Raw genomic sequence first — 19,464 nt, forward strand, 5'->3', positions numbered from 1 at the left:
AGGAATAGAGATTTGATTTGATATGGGTGTTATCGTAAAAAAATAATCTTGTGGTATCCTATTACTATGTTTGGTTCACAATAATTTTATAGCTAAGGGTTTCTATAAAGTTAAGAAAAAGAGGAGTCTTTGGGCCTGTTCGTTTGTTTTCTAAAAACCAAGAAATGGAAATGGAAATGGTGAAAATCTCAAAACTCACCATTTCCTCCATTTCCATCCCTAAAACTCACCCACAACATCCAATAAAATATTATTTCCATCCAACAACTCATCCACATCATCTAATAAAATATGATTTTCATCTAACCACTCATCCATCACATCTAATAAAATATTATTTTCATCTAACAACTCATCCATCACATCTAATAAAATATTATTTTTATCCAAACATCACTCAACTCATCTTTTTTCATCATTTCAAATCACTCACATCATCGAATAAAATATTATAACAATTCACCTCATCTCATTAACATTTCATTTCTTTATTTTCATCCCAAAAAGTTATGAAAACACTTTTCTTAATCTTTCTTCACATCACCCAATAATACAATGACAACTCATCTCATCTCATTTCATTTCTTATTTTTAAGAATGAACCGAACAAAAGAAAACAAGAAACTACATGAAATAGGTTTCTTAAAATTCATTTCCTTATTTTTTTTCGCCAACCGAACACTCCAAAACTAGTTTTCTAAAAAAATCACAAACATCATCCAATAATAAGGTGACAACTAACATCATTTCAATTTCATTTCTTTGATTTCCTTCTTTTTTAGCCAACCAAACACTCCAAAAACAATTCTTCATTTTAATAGTTTTCCATTCATTTGATTTCCCTTTTTTTTTTAGGCAAACGAACAAGCCCTTTGTAGAAAACTAAATCAGAAGGCTTTGGCTGGAATTGGAATAAAAAGCTGACAACATTATTTTTTGTGGATTAAAAAACTCAAGTTTGCTCCGATTGTTTTATTTTATGAATTTCACCGCACAGCAAAACCCTAGATTCGTTCTCCCCTTCTCCCGCCAACCTCCTCCCACCTCTTCTCTTTCCCGTTCGCGCCTCACCCACCCTTGGCCATTCCGAGTAAATATGATGACCCCCCCTTTGAAAATGCAAAAGGATCTGACGATCCTCATTTTTACAACAAAAATTTTGAGATCTGAGTATGAGTTTCGATCTGGGAATTTAAGCTTCGATTTTGTTCCTGCGATTTCTGACGTCGATTTAAGGTACGATTTCTGGTCGGAACTGCTAATTTGTGCTTCTATTTTGAGCTTTGTTCTTTGATTTCGAGCTTAAATCACGAACTTCGATTTTGAGCTTTGATTCGGAGGTTCAATTTTTAGCCTTGATTTTGAGCTTTGGCAGTCGAAATTTGTTCTCTTTAATCGCATCAGTGCCTTTGTAATCCGAGGTATAAATAAATAATCCCATTTTGTATTTAATTCATATGTGATCATGGATGGTTGTTTATCATGGATGCTCTGACAGTCGAGCTTTGATTTTTTACATGCTTGTTGTTATTTACATGCTAATAATCTGTTATAAACTTTGGGGCTTTTCTATTTTTTGGGGTTTTTTCCTAATACACCCCAAAATCATGAAAGTTAACAATAATGTAGATTACATTTGTTATTGCAGCCACAATATATTGTTTTGTTTTATTTAAAAAAATAAAAATGCTGAATTTTTTTGCCTATTTATGTTGATTTTGTATGTTCAAGTGGATTAGCTGCTGGAGTTTGTAATGCTCCTTGATGGTTTTTGTTAGTTTCGGTCAATTATCTAGTAGTATCATTGCTTCTGTTGGAGCTTGTGATGCTCCTTGTTGGTTTTTGTTGGTTTTTGCTGGTTTTAGTTGACTAATTAATGGAGCTTGTGAAGCTCCTTATTGGTTTTTATGGGTTTCGGTGATTATTTGCTAGTAGAGCTTCTGTTGGAGCTTGTGATGCTCCTTGTTGGTTTTTGTTGGTTTCAGTTGATTAATTGCTGGAGCTTGTGATGCTCCGTGTTGATTTTCGTTGTTCTCGGTTGATTACCCGCTAGTATGGCTTGGACTAGAGCTTGTGATGCTCCTTATTGGTTTCAGTTGATTAGCTGCTAGAGCTTGTGATGCTCCTTGTTGGTTTTTATGGGTCTCGGTTGATTATCTGCTTGTAGAGCTTGGACTGGAGCTTGTGATGCTCGTTCTTGGTTTTTATTGGTTTCAGATGATTAAATGTTAGAGCTTGTGATGCTCCTTAGTTGATATTCGGCAATGATGATTGTCTTTTACTGAGAATACAATCTAACTTACAGTGTTTATGTTCATATAAGGCAATCTGTGATGAGAATGCAACCTGCATTGAAATGATAATGTGTATGTGAGGTAATCCATCATTAGAATGCAATCTATAATAAGCCTGTAAGTTATAGGTGGGGCAATCAATTTTGACAAAAATGACTTATTTCCGAGCTATACAATATCAACTAGACTTGTAATGATAGTTTACTCAATTCCAATAAAAATTTCCATTACAATATCAATAGTTTTTGTAAGTATAAGTACATGACATGCCGTTTATAATAATTAAAATAATACAAAATATCACTACTAAAATTGCAAAAATTTTCCAAGCTAAGAGTTGTTTTTTGACAAGCTTCAATTCTTTTTCAGTCTCTTTGATTTCAAAAAAAAATATTTCTCCTCCAAAGTTGTTTTCATTAACAAATTAGTTTCCTTAGTTTCTTATTTCTCATCCTTCATGATCCCATTTAAAAAATCGCATTCTTTATTTGGTATTTTTCTTACCCCCGATAATATCTCCCCTTATTTTTAGCATACTTGCACACTTTCATGTGTTTGGAGATTGCAATCACACTAAACTTCAAGTTTTCAAAGGCATTCTTTTGATATCATATTGAATCAGGAGATGAAACTCGCAAAATATGAGAATTTTATATGATAGTAATAATGAGGGATACATTGGCACCATGAGCCCTCAATCCACATTTATAGCCTCCAAGTCCTTGGAACTAGCCGTTGAACTGATGATTTTTTCGGTTTTGAATTTTTGGCAATGGGTAAGACTATCCCAACTCAAGTTTTGTGCAAAATTTGTCTACTAGTGAGGGGTAAGTTTACCTATGGTGTTGTCATCCATTTATCCTAAAAATTTCTCATTCCAAATCAAACAAAAAAATAGGAATTTGAGGGTTTCTATAAAGTTGATTCTTTATTTTCATGTTATGAAACAAACATAAAAAGGTAAAAAAAAATGGATTACAAAGCATTTTATGACAACAAAATTTTATCCTTAAAATTTTTATAGATTAGAAATGAATCCATAAAAAACACATTTTTCCTAATCCTATTTTTTTCAAGTAGTGAACCAAACACCCCCTTAGCATTTTTCTTTTAAGAATCTCAAAGTTGTCACCTCAGCAAGGAGTAAAGCTAGTTTTTCTTTATTTCTAAACTATCCTTATCCACATGCTATCATCTCTTTTTTATATGTTATTATGAAAAAAAAATCCTTCTTCTTCTGCTCAACCATTGTCTCTTTCACCATCACCTTTTTCATTGCATTATCCTTCTCTTTCATCTCATTATTTCGCAATTATTATCTTTTTCGCCGTCATAGCCACTTTTTTGTCATTTTCCCTCTTTCTTCAACTATATCTCCTACTCCTTTTTTATAAGCGCCACAACGTTATTCAATGTCCATCATTTTAGCTTAATAAAGTCACGTCAAAGTTAACACTTAACAGTTAAAGTTATCACTCAACAGTTAACATTAACACCTAACTTTAAAAGCTTCAACGCTAAGCCTAACTGTTAGGTCTTTAAGTTTAACTACTATGTGTTAAATTTGAGTGCTAAGTTTTAAGTTTAATTGTTAAGTATTAATTTCAACATGACTTTAAGATATGATCCATTTTAAGCAAAAATGATAATATTTTAGCGACAATACAACTATTGAGGGATAGAGGAGAAGGTAAGAGAGGGAAGAAAGGTGGAGATAATATAAAGGAGAAGAGAAAAGGAAGATACAGGTGAAAGTGAAGGAGTGACGAAAAAAGCAAATATGAGACGAAGGAGGCAAAGAGAGTGAGAAGGAAAATTGAAGGAGAAAGGACAAGCATAGAGTTAAGATAGATGAAAGATGAGAGAAGCGAATAAATTTTTTATGGACAAGAGACGCAAGAAAGATGATGGGCAAAGGAGAGGGAATAATGAAGATATGGGGACGAAGATGGAGTGAAGTTCTAGCGTCGTCCAAGGAGTCATAACTTCGGCCCGAATAGTCATAATAACTCCGACTCAACATTAAACGCATTTCTCAAAAGTTATAGGACTATTGAGAATGACTGTTGAACCTGGAAGGTCATATCATCATTCAAAATATTTCTTAGCAAGGACTTGAGTAGAAGACGCTTAGGGGTGTCCATTTGGGCCTAAGGCCCGATCTAGCCCGTCCCTGTTATTATATTTATATATATTTTTATATATTATATATATTTTTTATATATAATTATATTATGATATGGTCATTAATGTATACATATATATATTTCTCAGTGTATATGTTTTTTTGAGGAAAATGACCGTCACTTCGTAGCCCTAAGTGTATATAGTTGTGTGTGTGCGCGCGCGTGTATACTCTCTCTCTCTCTCTCTTAGCATGTTATAGATACTAAGATATAAGTATATAAATATATAATGTAGTTATAAGTATAGTTATATGTGTATATTATAGAATTACAGTTATATAAGTATATATAAGTACATAAGTATAACTATATATAAGTATATTGCATATAGTATGTATAAAAGTATATCATATAAGTAAAGTGTATAACTGTACTTAAATAAGTAAAATGTAAGTACATAATAAATACATATATAACTATATAATACGTAATATATACTTATGTGACACACTCTCTCTCTCTCTCTTAGTTTATAATAATATGTAAGGATGTACTAATTAATACATACTTATATAAACTAGTATAATGTACGTGCTTTTGCACGTGAACATACATGTTTTAAGTTTTGAATTTTTTATTGAATAGTAAAACTATGTATTGATAAATAAAATTGTATAATAAGATCTCTTGAAAAGAAATATATGAATTAATTATTATTGTGTAGTTACTATAATTGAATGTTTTCCTTATAATTATCGCTCAATGCTAACCTTTTCTTAAATAAGTCCCCAAAATCTAAAATTATTCTTAAATAAAACTGACAATTATATAGATTCTCTTAAATATGCTCCTCCAGCTTGAAAGTTGTTAACTTAACTTTAAATTAAATTAGTTGCATTAATTTTGCTAGCTTTTTCCTGATGTTTCCTAGATAGTTACACTTAACACCTACAACATATTGTATTACTTACTTCTTATTATAAGTATTTAATAGGATAAATTACACTACACCCTTATGAACTTTTAACCCTATGAACTTTCAAAATCACACTAAACCCTTGATAACTTTTCTGTTTCAAAGAAAACCCCAATAACTTTCTAAATTTTGTAGATAACTTCCATAAATTAGAACCGAAAATGGCATAAATTGCATTTTAAAAGTTATTGGAGGTTTGGTGTAATTTATGTAAAAGATATTGGGAGCTTTCTATAAAATTTATTAGGGGCTTAGTGTGATTTTGAAAGTTCATAGGATCTATTTATTGCAAAATATTGAAAGTTTATTGGAGTTTACTGGAATTTACGTTATTTAATATTATAAATCTTAATTAAAGTAATACGAGTAAAATAATTATACTATATATATATATACAACTGTAGGATCTGATCTAATACACACTACATTAGAGGGGGGTGAATAGTGTTCCTTTTAAAAATTATGCAAAGTAGATTATAAATTACAAGAAAGATAACAACAATCACAGAAAATCACAATCACAAACACAAGATTTTATACTGGTTCCACCTCACCGGTGTACATCCAGTCCCTAAACAAATCCCGTTTGAGAGTTCCACTATGATTTTAAAAAATTATTACAAAATCAAAAGTAAACCTGACCAATTTGCAAGACCATACAAATTTTACCCAATCTCTTCACCAAACGATCACAACTCTCACACCCGAGAGAACTTTTCTTGAATCAACAACACAATTACTATAAGCCTTGAATGTGTAGTGATGTGCACCAGCGGTTTTAGGAACGTTTTTAATCTCTGGAAAAATGCCTTAATATTTTTGTATATAGGATGAAGATCAAAGGCTATTTCAGAATTATAATTATTTCAAAAGGTGAGGAGGTGCATAATTAATAGGATGTTATATTTTTAATGAAAGATTAATTAGAGATAATGGTATAGATAGAACTTATCAAAATTTGAGAGGGCAAAAAAGAAAATTAAAAGTTCTCTTTTTATAGTAGTATAGATATAGATATAATAAGATTAAATTTTTACCAAAAAATTTAAAAAATTTAAAAAATAAAAAAAATCCAGGCTGACCTGGAGCCGGGTCCAAGTCCGAGCCACCTGTTTTGCTCGGTCCGGATCTAAATTTTCAGGTCTAGCCAGGCCGGACCGTCCCGGATGGATAGGCCTAAAGACACCTTTCATCCTGAAATGGGGTTCTTCTAGCGAATTCTTGCTTTAAGATATCTTTCATTTCGGATTTGGGCCGTTAAGGTGATCTTTATGTTATATACTAGTTAAATTGCAGTTGCATAATGCACGTGATAGGGGAATATAACAATGTATTTTCAAAGTAATTAAAACAAAATATTTTATTGAAAAAGTTTTAAGAGACTTCTTATTTAAAATCAGCGGTCGGGGGGAGGGGGGCTAACAGGTGGCATTGTCTCGAGAGGAGCAGCGGGAGGTTCCGGAGGAGGTTCAGGCTGCCGGGGAACGCGGAGGTGGGTCAGGTGAAGGCGGCGACGGAGGACGGAGTGCTGATTGTGACTGTCTCGAGAGAAGAGGGGTGCGAAGTCGATCGAGATCTCCGGTTGATTTTGGCGAGGGAGAGTGAAATGGAAGCTGATCCAGTTGTGGACTACTGATGATTGAGTGTTTCTTAATTTGTTTTCATTGTTGTGTAAACAGGGTCGTCCTGTTTTTTTTGTCGAGTCTGGCATTTGCTTTTGCAGTGTTCGGAGTCTGTGATGGGTACGTCGTCCTCTGTTTCGTTGAGTCGGTCATCTGCTTTCGCGGTGACTTTTGATCAGTAGACATAATAAAATTTGCCGCACTTTGTATCTGATCAATTTCTCGTCTTCTAGATCGCATCCAGTTTCTTGGTTCTATGAGGTTTGCTTAGGTTAGTGATGCTCGACATTTCGTCAGGTGTTGCAACTGGTAATTTTTCAGGGAAATGCCTCAGGGATCGACTTGCAGAATTTCTCCTTCAGGTCCGAATCTTGATGCAAAATCAACAACTTAATCGGTTTCAATTTCTTGAGGTTTTCGGTGACGTGTAACGTGTTGATGGTTTCTAGTTGCAGGTCGATCGTGCAGAATGTGGCGTCTTGATTGCTTGAAGTGATGAGGCTCGTTTAACCTGTACCTGTTTTCATTGATCTGGAAGTAAGCATCTCATGCTTTGTAGTTTGTACTGTATTAATACCAACCTTTTTGTTTGTCTCTAATTTTAGTTTATTAATTTGAGAGCCATGGTCAAAATTACGACAACGGCGTGACTTTAATTTAGTTCCAGTACTATGCATTCACAAGCTCAGAGTTCCGATGGAAATAAAATGATTCAAATACCTATTTGAAAGGACGAAATTCCTTATACACTTATATAAGCTTAGGAAATACAGGCTAAAATGACCATTAAACGTTATTCTAACAGCTCTAATGAACAAAGTTTTCATGCAAACCGCCATTGTGGGGACACACGTGCACGCGCACACCCATGCCCGTCCGCATGTGCTAACACACTCACAACTACATATCTTAGGTTCTGAATAAGAAGAAAAAGAAAAAGCACATATCTTCATTATAAGTATGTGCGCATACGAAATGCCAGTACTGATGAGCTAACAAGAAATAAAAATGGTGAGGTCTGTTGGATATTTTTGGAAAAAATCAATATTGTTTCCAAACTATCACCTATTAATTCTCCAACTAACCCCATGTTTCTCTAAAAAGCTTTGACTATTTCTACACTAATCTCTCTCCCTCTAACCAAATTCAGTAACCCATAATCTCCCCTCTATCTCCCTATAATACCCTCTTAAGCTCTCTCTTAAGATGTGACTTCTCTCGTCTGATTCTCTCTAATCTCTCTCTCCCTGCTCACGGGACAGAAGCAAAGAAAAGAAGAGAATAGTGAGAAATAAAGAAAGAAAAGAAACAGAAATAGAGAGAAAATTATAACGGGGAATTACTATTTTATCGATAGTGTTATTTTGGGCAACCTTCTTCATCTGAGAAGAAGCTCTATGCTCTCGCCCTAGTACGGAGGCCGGTCATTTTCAGGAGCTTTTACCGCTAGGGGGAGAGAACCATTTGCGCTAGGACGATAGGCAGATTCTCAATCTTCTAGGACAGTGATTACACGACTGTTCCCGTTAGGCCTGATTTTTCTTATCTTTTACTTATTGTTTGATGAAAAATTTGTGAAATGAAAATGAAAGAACTGTGTTTAATTTTATTCCCTCTAACTACTTAGAAAAAGAATGATTACAACTCTCTCAATCTCAATTATAATTTGGATTTTCTGATTACAAAAGAGAAGAAGATCGACGTAGATCCCCCATTTGTTTAAAACTAGGTTCTTCACGATAGCAATGAAATACCTCACTCGAATGTTCGCGTCGAGTTTACTTTCCATTGACGATCCGTACGTCTCCCTTTACTAGAACTATTGAAGGAACTCTTAATGAGTTTTAAGAACTCAGAACGAGTTCAAACTCTATGCAAAGAGTTGTTTGAACCGTAAATCGGTTAATAGCTAAGTAGCAAATCTTAAAAGATTTTCTGTTGTTGAAGAAAGCTTCCAAGATCTTTGCTGATCTCTAGATCTGAAAATGCTCAAAGATCCAAATATCCTCTTAAGTTGATTTTTTCCAGCTATTTATAGGCGATTAGGGGGTGTAACCGCCCCTAAAATCGCTCCTTTATGGGACTTATGGGATGTAACCGTCCCTAAAATCGCTCTTTTATGGGGCTTATGGGATGTAACCGCCCCTTAAATCACTCCTGAGTGGAGTTGTGATCCCCTCAGATCATGAAAAACGGTTCTGAAATCGTTCAGCTCGTGTTTGAACAAGTCAAACATAAGAATTGCGTTCTGGCATGAATTTTACGTTCAAACGCAGTGTCTGGAAGCTCGAATGCAGCTTGTTGGAAGCTGCGTTTGTAGCGTCTGGAAGTTCGTTTGCAGCGTCTGGAAGCTGTGTTTGTAGCGTCTGGAAGCTGCATTGGTAGCATTTAAGAGTTGCGTTTGACAGCGGATGGAAGCTGTGTTGGCAGCTTTTGGAGGCTGCGTTTGCGGCCGAACATGAGCGTGTTGGCAGCTTTTGGAGGCTGCGTTTGCGGCCGAACATGAGCTACATTGGCAGCTAGATCTTAGCTGCGTTTGCAGCGTTTGGTGCTGAATATGAGCTGTGTTTGCACTGCGTCAGCGGTTGTGAACACAGTGCATCTTGATGCTGGTACGCGGGGAGGACCTCCGCGTCTTGATGCTGAAACGCGGGGAGGACTTTCGCGTCTTGATGCTGAAACGCGAGGACTTCTGCGTCTTGATTTGAGAAGATCGTCAATTTGTAGTCTTTTTTTGTCAGAACGTTGCAAAGATCGTCGTTTTGTAATCTTTGCTTTAGCTCTTTGATATGTGAGAGTCCAAAGATCGTCGTTTTGTAATCTTTGCTTTAGCTCTTTGATATGTGAGAGTCGTCAGGTTGTAACTCTCACTGTTGATTGTGAAGACTATTGATCAGAGGATATGTGAGAGTCGTCAGGTTGTAACTCTCACTGTTGATTGTGAAGACTATTGATCAGAGCTTTCATCGATTATTATGAAGGTCGTCAGATTATAACCTTCGTCGATTTATGTGAAAGTCTTCAAATTATAGTCTTCTGGAAGCCGTCAAATTATAGCTCCATCATCGGTATTTAATGAGAATTAGCTATCTACAATAATTTTTAGATAGCCTACACTTATTTAATTCAGATTTTTTTTATGCTATAATCTTGATTTACAGATAATTTCCAACAATCTAGAAGATTGAGAATATTATAGATGTTAATTATTAAATCTGAAAATAATTATAATTTATAATTATTTGTTTTGAAAATGAGGACAGTTTATATATATATATATATATATATATATATATATATTAATATTACTGTTCACCAAGAGTTACTGTTTACCCGAAGCTCTTTGTTGTTTATGTGTCTCATTTTACTAATTTAGTCCTTTGCTTGGTAACTAACAATATAATTTCACCAAGGCTTAGTTGCACTTTGGTATCTCAGTGTCGCATTAAATAAAATTTGATTTGGAATTTTTCTTGCTCTATATACTAAGCTATTCATAGAGATTCCTTTCATGTGCTGGTCTGGGGCAAGTACATCTTTTTGTGAGAAGCTTTGTGGCAATCAAAAAATTTAATGACTGCTGTTAATTAATCTCAATCAACTGTTAAGGATAAGGATAAACTTCTGTGATGTGATCCTAAGATTGGAATGATCACTTGGGGAGTTAGCCTTGCATTCGTCATCTGATGCTTGTTGTTGGCTTGAAAAAGTCTCAGGAGCCCAATGTACAAACTAAACTTGTCTGCCTTTTTCTTCAGTTCGTATTGATCGAATACGATATATTCTTTGCGCAAATATTTAATGTCATTGTTCACAGTATTGTTCACATATTTACTGTTCATGTATTGTACAGCATTGCGTACATATTTGCTGTCCACAAATATTTGTTACTGTAGCTATTACTGTTAACTCTAATCATTGTTCACGCATTTACTGTTCACAGTTATTGATACTTTTTACCATTATTGTTTATGTATTTATTGTTAATTGTTGCTGTTCATAAAAATAATGTTCATAAAAAATGCAGTTTTTATTCTACTGTTATTGTTTTATTGTTCATATTTACTGATCATTAGTAATTTTACTGATTAATATTACTAGTTCATAAATAAACAGTATTTGCAAATATCCTTTGCAAAATAAAATCTTGAATCAAATGTAATAATATTTATGACATCTTCCCTCCTGAGCATGGGCTACGCCTACGAGTATAGGCCCTTGCTCAATGATCACGGGCTACGCGTATAGGCCCTTGTTCGGGTGTGGGGGTATGATTGTTTAGTTAAATTATTTTATTTATGGCTTTTGTTTTACAATCATATGCAATATTATTACACATCATTCGAGATGGTGTTTTCCATATATATGGGGCTTATACGTCATATGTTTATGTGATTGTAATAATACAGTGTTTACAATGAAACATTTTATATTCAAGCATGAATAAGAGGACCGGAATTATGAGATTAATTCATATGCATAAATTTAAATTTGGAAAGTCTTTTTTGTAGGCAACCAATTTAAATTTGGAAGGTCTCTTTTGTAGGCAACCAATTTAATTTTGGAAGGTCTCCTTTGTAGGCAACAAATTTGCAACCTCTTAAAATATGAGAATTTAAAATTTATGCATATGAAGTATGAAATATATGAAATCATATTATAAGGTTCTCTTGAATACTTTGCATGTAACTATTATTAATATCATTCATATATGTGCATATGCATGCATGTGAAGATATAACTGTAGTATTTTAGTTCCACATTATGTGCCAAATTCTAATCTGCACAACACTATGTAGTTACATCTTCAGACATAGACCACGATTATAGACCATGATCTTTTAAGCTAACATGTTTTGATGTCGTATCATTTTAATAGTGACTAGAAAGGTAATTTTTATAGCTCTTCATTTGACTACATGTATAATGCTTTCTCTTGAGATTTTAGGAAATGATTAGAATTGATATAAATATGATTTGTCAACTAATATGTCTAGTTACAGGAGATGTGATGAATCAATGTCCTGGAAAATCAAATCAAGAGGTATATCTTATAACCTCTTTCTATATGATGAATAAAAGTTTATATTAAAATTAGTCCATCAAATAATTGAAATGCTATTAGGTTCCATTATCCTTATAAGATGTTTCAAATTAATCTCTCCTCTTGCTACATGTACCATTGTCTGGAGAGACTAATTTTAAAATAACTTAACAAGAAAGGGACCTAATGTCAACTTCAAACAATATAAAGGATTAATTATAAAATAACTTAAGAACTTGATAAATCTATACAACGTCTGTTATGCAAAGTTGTGATTCTAGACTTTGTAAAGTTTGAGAAGAATTTTAATGATCCATTGACTAAAGGTCTATCCAAAAGTATGGTTTTGGATTCATCGAGGGAATTGGGGTTAAGCCCATAGATGAGGTCACTGACAGCGGCAACACAACCCTTATTTGAAGACGTAGTCCTAATGTTGGTTCAATATGGTATAAACAAGCTGGACTAGTGACACTCGTGTGGAACATCGATCTAGATATATTTATATATTATTATGGTAGCATCTGCTACTTCCCCTTCTCTATGGTGACGATGTTCTTATGATACAGCTAGTTAGGCTGAGTTTTACTCTTAATAAGTCCAACGTGTGTATTATTGGGGGTATTAAATAACCAGCTGTAGTACTCTTTGAGGACTTACCTACGTGAGAGGAACCGTGATGACCGCGGTTGGGGGGAGGGGGTTGAGCTAACTCCTAGAAACACTCATGAGTCGGTTTATTATGAGCATGACCTTTAATGCTCAACCCGCTTTGCTCAATAGATGAAGACGTATTTTGTGTGTTTTTATCAATACCTGATTCAATGGGCCTAATTCAAGGCCTAGTCCATTATGTACCTCTAAGGAAAGGTTCAAAGCCAGAAGCTACCTCTTCAAAATTCACGATACGAAAGGTTGCCCAACCTATATGTGTTTTGTGATTTATTGATTCATTTATTAATTTTGAGTTTTCAGTCAATATTGCTTTTTGGGGGGAAACTGTTGGATATTTTTGGAAAAAGTCAATATTGTCTCCTATCTATCCCCTATTAATTCTCCAACTAACCACATATTTCTCTAAAGAGCTTTGACTATTTCTCCACTAATTTCTCTCGCTCTAACCAAATTCAGTAACCCATGATCTCCTCTCTATCTCCCTATAATACCCTCTTAAGCTCTCTCTTAAGATGTGACTTCTCTCATCTGATTCTCTCTAATCTCTCTCTCCTTGCTCACGAAACAGAAGCAAAGAAAAAAAAGAGAATAGTGAGAAATAAAGAAAGAAAAGAAAAAGAAATAGAGAGAAATTTTTAACGGAGAATTTGTGCTACTATTTTATCGATAGTGTTATTTTGGGGCAACCTTCTTCATCTGAGCAGAAGCTCTGTGCTCTCGCCCGAGTACGGAGGTCGGCCGTTTCTGAGGGCTTTTACCGCTAGGGGGGAGGGAATCATTTGCGCTAGGGCGATAGGCGGGTTCTCAATCTTCTAGGGCAGTGATTACACGACTGCTCCCGTCAGGTCTGATTTTTTTTATCTCTTACTTATTTAATTCGGATTTTATTTTATGCTATAATCTTGATTTACAGATAATTTCCAACAAGGTCCACCTACTTTGGTGTGACTATCAAGGTGATCCTCACTACTAGTCTATCTCTTGTTAGCTTATTTTCAAACTAAGCTCTCAGCATTTGTAAGCATCCCCCCCCCCCCCTCCAAACATGCCACCATGTGGTGTGCATGCGCATGCGTGCATGCAAGCGCTTATTTCAATCTCACGATATCTTTTACTGTTAGTCGGATACGAGCTACTAGTAGGAACACTAGCTTGTTAACTCAAAGGGAGATATAGTACTGCATTAGCAAGTGCCAGTAGAGGCCTCAAACATTTTTTTGAACTTCGGTTGGGATGATTAATCTCAGTGCACGTACGCATCCTACGTATATTGTACTTAAACGTGCTTTAGCATAAATAATTGTTAGCCCTGGCTTTAGCAAGTGCCACATTGTTTCTGACTTTTCTTTGGTTTTGATCACATATCTGCTCGTTCTTGATCAATGATACCGCTGGTGGAGCCTTGTATACTGTATTCATACCACAGAGACTCTCAAAGGGGACACCAATTTGATGTTCCATAACTTCACATTGGTGATATGCAGCCACATGTTTTCTACTTCGGACAAGAACTTTTAAGTAGTGATTATTGTTTTCTCTGGAACCTGTTACTTCACATTATAAGTTTATGATATCGTTACATTCAAACATTTCCAGTCTACCAACAGTACGTGAAAGGTAATTCTAGAAAGGAAACAGATAACGGAACTCATCCTCATGAGGCTGTATTTCCACCATTTTTGTAAGTGGGACCTTTGTGTCGCGGCTCAGGCATTCCATAATCAATCTCTTTAACTGTCCAGCCTTTGGTAGTTGACTGTAGGCCCACTCCAGCAGTGACTCGATGTCATCTGCAAAATCTCGCATGTGCCAGTGTAGAAGTTTGGGTATGACGATCTTCTTCTTGCTTGTTATGCCGATTGACGCTTCCAAATATTCCACTTTCGCTCTCTCAAGCTCATTCACAACGTTCTCTGCAGTGTAAACCCGCAGCTGCAAGCGCCAGTTGTTTGTGGCGTTAAGAAAATCTGACTTTTAGTTCAAGTGCCAAAAGAAGGACGAGTAGTGATAACTGTACACAAGAGTTATACTACTCTTATACCCCTACACACACGAGAAAGTGAGATCTTTTCTTGTAAGGAAAGAAGGAAATAGGATTCATGTGTTTTTTCCTCCTTTTTCTTTTGTGTAAGAATCTTCTCCAATGAGTCTAGTGTTCAGTGAAACTTGGGGATAGCTTATGAAACCTTCGGATACTGAACATGAAAATAAGTGCTTGCTGACATTAGCTGTTCATTTTTTATTAAAAGAAATTAAGATAATAAAGGCAACCCAAAGCTGCAAAGCAGAAAACTTAAAGAAAGACTAGTTAAATTTCTGAATAGATTGTTTCCAGTTAAGTGAAGTTAAAAAAGTAAACCCTGATAGTGTTCAGATAAGAGTCATGTTCGTCATTTTTTTAAATATGATAAAGTCAAATTTGGAAAAAGAGCATGTATTTAATATGGGTCTGCTAATACTTGGAACTAGGGGCTATTCAAGAATGAGGAATGATTTACTTACCGCGGGTGAAGACCAGGTGCCTCGGCAAAGTGCAAATGTCACGTTTGGTTCAGGGTATTCAAGGCCGTAGACACGCCGCAAAAGTCTTTCTTTCTCTTCAATTGTTCCCTTGTAGCACAGTCAGTAATCGGCAATCAGAGTATGACGATAGGGGAGAAAGAATATCGTGTTTAACCAAAATACTCGGTGCTCACGTGGTTTACTTACATTTGTGGTATCAGAAGAATGCCTCACGATGAAATGCTCAATAGCCAAAGCATTAAGGACTATCCCTCCTACGTTGATTGCCGCCTATATCACAATTTACGTATTAAGAATGCAGTCAAGCAAAAGAACACCTTAAAGCGTAATAGGGTTGAGTTATGATAATTTTAAGCACTTCAGAAGCCAGCAAGTAGGATATGATCTTTAGTAATTATCCGCATATGCAAACTTTAACTTCAAACCTTAGGATGAGTATCTGTATCTTGAGTATTCTTTTAAGTTGGTCAGAGTTAGAGGTGTATCTTGGCTGCTTAAACTGTCTCAGGAATTTATTAAAATCAGTAAATATCTTGACAAAGTTTAAGAGTATTAGAAGGATAATTCAAGGGCTCTACTTAATCTGATAGTTGTCTAGGTTACTTCATGGCCGTTCACGTACAAATTTAGAACATCGTAGACAGCAAATTTTAATTTTTTATTTACTGAAGCAATAATTTGCAAGTAAAGACGTGTAGGATTATAGACGTTTGAATATTGTCAGGCATGTTATGAGGATGATGTTACGACAATGGTGACTTGTACATAATAAAACTACAATTATATATAGTTCTAGTGGATTTCTAAAGGTAAACAAACTTCAGGCCTTAAAGAATTTCGCCCAAGAAGCACGGGACACACTAACATGACATCTTAATGCAGTGCATGCATGCATACATACCTACACAGATTTGTGTGCATGCATATGGCCACACACACACTAATAATATGATAACGTAAAATGCTTGCATTATGCTATTAATTAAACTATATCGTTTTTATGCTCCAACTAAGGTTAAAAAGCAGGACATTGCAATCATCTGTGCCAAATATGTAGCAATTTACCTTGTTCAGTAGTTCGAGCAGTTCGTCTGGTGAGGATGGCAGGCCGTGCTGTAGAAATCCCTGCATTTATTTGACATGTCCGGCGTAAGTTTCTGTGTTCTATAATGAACTTTCTGTGAAGAGGGAAAATGGCTTACTGTACATGCATTATACAAGCATTATAGGTGTTGATCCAAAATGCTAGCTTTTGTTTGTGCGTCAAAAAGCTTAGTTCAGCAGTACAAAGTTCATGCATCAAGATCCTGAAAAAAATAGATGATTTCTCAAAGGTTGTACATGGAGATCGCTGCTGATAAGAGAGAGAATACCTGTTAAATGGCAGAACTCGTTATCGTCAATAATGTTTAAGTTTCTGAAACACTGTATTCTCAATGATCACCTTTTTCTAGTGAAATAGTTGTAACCTTGTTTACTAACTTAGAACTATAGTAATGATTTGTACCACTTATATTGTATCCCCAGTAGGCATGCATTTTATTTATTGACAGTTAGTATTTCTCATTATTAGTATTAGACAAAAGAAAGCCATGGTAAATAATTTATTTCAAATTGAACCAACGTATGCCTCTCATGCCATATACTGGATGTCCATATTCTTGGTGTAAGTGCGATTGCCAACTTTAAGGACTTTTATGTATGAGATGTAATTGTATTTCCATGTGTATCCTGGAAGGAGCATGGTCAATATGCACACGTGTAATGCACTAAGATACTAACTATGAGAAGGGTAGAATTTTTAGAATATGTAAGAAGCCCCCATTGAATAATTATGTCAGTTCATGGCGTAACATATGCTTATCAACTATACTTGCCTCAGTTTCCTAATTGCTGGACCGCATAATCTTATACGAGTCATGTCCAATGAACTCTTTGTGAAATGGATGAACTTCTTGTATGCTCCAATATCTCGTGCTGTTCTTTCACCTTCTAGCAAAACATCATAAGGATCTGATATCTGTAGAGTGTTCGAAGAGGACACGGTTGACTTGCAGTTGTATGAAGACCTGGAGATAACACTCCTGGAGCTCATGCAAGAAATGTTAAGTTTAGGAACAGTATCTTCTTTGCATTCCGGTTGCATGGATGACTTGTGAAGTTTATGAAAAATGATGATCAGAGTTTTGATGAGTTGTTCTGACAGTTTGTTCGGTGATTCGGTACTGGTTTCTTCATCTGAAAGGCCCCAGCTTTGATTTGGTTCATTGCAGCTTCGTGAATACACAGCTTCCTTATCTGTTGAAAATCCAAACCATACTAATTTCATTATGAAAAACCTATTTTTAATGCAAATCTGTGTGCTCTAAAGATGCTAGCAGTTCCTTGTAGATGGTAAATAAATGCAATTAGCACGATTAATAACAGGCCAACACTTTTAGAAGATTTAATTACCTTCATGTCTTGGTTCCTTCTTGATTTGTTTCATAGTTGTAAATGAACTTGTTGATATTTTTTTTCTTCCTTTTTGTTGATTTCAAGAGAACTTGTGCAGGTTCCTTGGAATCTTAATGACACACAATAATATCTATGTATATTGACTATGAGGGATTTTGACACGATTTAAGCAATATTTATACCCTTTGGCTTTCTGCAGGATGTGCTGCTTGTTTCAGTCACCAATTCAAGAGCATATCTTTCATCTTCAGGACTGCATAGGAATTCCATCTGTTTGGGCTCCCGCTGTTCATGTAAATCCCATTCTTTCTGTTCTCTCTCTTGATACAAATGTAGTTTCAAGTCTTTCACCTTTCTCTCCAGGCAAATTATTTCTTCTTCGACCATTGCTATTTCTGCTAGAAGTACCTGCACCTGAACAGATAATTTATGTTAAATAAAATTTTCTTCTGACCATGTTGTGGTTGCGGTCGAATAAGTGTATGTTGTTGTTTATGTTGGCTGGTAATTAGTGGTGTGTATGATTAGCATAAATTAATATTCAGTAGAATTGACTCATGCAGATAATATTTTCATGCTTGAGATGTTTTGGAGAAGATGGCTATTTGGTTCTACTAACAATTACAAATCTTGTTTTCTAATTATATATACAGAGTTGTGTAGACACACCAATTAGGTTAGGATATTTTATCTCGAAGCTTTTCTTTCATTGAATTTAGATTTATTGTCGATTAATGTGGGAATCTGGAATCATTATGGAGTCTTGAGTATTGATGGAATAATATGCATCTCACTTTCATTTGTTCTCGGTTATTTAGCATCGCAACTTAGAGATCACAGTCTTGCCATATTGTTCAGTGATATTCTAATGTGGGATTTTTATGGTTTTCTCTTTTTCGATTGGTCCGTTTTCCTACAGAAAGAACATGCTTCTCTTTTCTCGTAGCCATCGCTGACATTTGAAGGATTCTGTCAGTTTAGAAACTATTAGCCACTTCCTCTCGATGACCTTATCTGAATCATTGCATTATTATAGCTTAATAACTACCCCTGACGGTTTGATGGTTACGAGGTGACGGCTCGTCCAGCAAAATGAGCTACTAAGAGACAGAGTGGGTGAGACCAGAGATGTTACAAATAGGGTGAGCCTCTTGGTAGCTCATTTGGCAACATGAGCTCTCATCTCATACCCATTTTTCCCATTCCTCATTATTTTTACGCAAAACTTATTATACAAAAACGTAGATTAATTTACAGGTAATTGCCCGACGATACCTTAAGAGGAAGGAATGAAGACAGGCAAGAACGGCAAACCGCTGGCCCGCGCATCGCGCACTCTAGCGCCCGATTCAGGTTTCTCTCCGCCTGAAGTATCTCTTGCAACTCCTCCACCTGCATCAGTTACCAACTGTTCATTCTTTTCGCTAACATATATAATCCCCAGTACAGAGCTCAGCAGGCTGCTGCTCAACTCACCTCCTCCTCGAGATCTCGCCTCTTCTGATGCTCCCTTCTCCTCTGCATCAGGATATCTTCAAACTTCATTACTTATGTTGTTAGCTGTGAATTTAAATACGTGGTTGAAGAGTTTTAAGTTTGAAGGTGGTAGAAAACTGCAGGTGTGTTCATTTAATCCTTTCGGTGTTTGAAGGAAATAATAATAATAATAATAATAATAATAATAAATAAAGAGAGGTTTACTCACAGGACCCGTGGACGTTGGTCAAAAGTTTTATGGGTTTTGCTT

The 19,464-nt window shown here is 35.4% G+C and overlaps 1 protein-coding gene and 1 long non-coding RNA gene across 5 annotated transcripts; one reads left to right on the forward strand and one right to left on the reverse strand.

Annotated features, from left to right (window-relative positions):
• Positions 864-19,245, forward strand: LOC109848046. 4 transcript variants are annotated; one of them, XR_002248679.1, is made up of 6 exons: positions 864-1,236; positions 7,252-7,380; positions 7,468-7,555; positions 17,917-18,010; positions 18,975-19,070; positions 19,162-19,245. It is a non-coding gene; the product is annotated as an uncharacterized LOC109848046 (long non-coding RNA). The 4 variants fall into 4 exon arrangements; XR_002248677.1 differs by having other exon boundaries at positions 7,474-7,555; positions 18,963-19,070; XR_002248676.1 differs by having other exon boundaries at positions 7,474-7,555.
• LOC109848045 lies at positions 13,764-19,262 on the reverse strand. The gene is made up of 9 exons (XM_020417318.1): positions 19,194-19,262; positions 18,993-19,109; positions 17,900-18,131; positions 17,138-17,558; positions 16,468-16,567; positions 16,326-16,385; positions 15,447-15,530; positions 15,240-15,347; positions 13,764-14,669 (listed from the first exon to the last, which is right to left on the reverse strand). The coding sequence occupies exons 1-9, from the start codon at positions 19,260-19,262 to the stop codon at positions 14,361-14,363; spliced, it is 1,500 nt and encodes a 499-aa protein (XP_020272907.1). The 3' UTR covers positions 13,764-14,360.

The sequence above is a fragment of the Asparagus officinalis genome, chromosome 7, assembly GCF_001876935.1.
Source record: "Asparagus officinalis chromosome 7, Aspof.V1, whole genome shotgun sequence".
Classification (NCBI taxonomy): Eukaryota; Viridiplantae; Streptophyta; class Magnoliopsida; order Asparagales; family Asparagaceae; genus Asparagus; species Asparagus officinalis.

Coding starts and splice junctions, on each gene's coding strand:
- LOC109848045 (XM_020417318.1), bottom strand. CDS start 19,262: ATGAAGTTTGAAGATATCCTGATGCAGAGGAGAAGGGAGCATCAGAAG. Junction 16,386..16,467: donor ATAATGCTTGTATAATGCAT/GTACAGTAAGCC, acceptor AAATAAATGCAG/GGATTTCTACAGCACGGCCT. Junction 15,348..15,446: donor ATTCTTCTGATACCACAAAT/GTAAGTAAACCA, acceptor CTGTGCTACAAG/GGAACAATTGAAGAGAAAGA.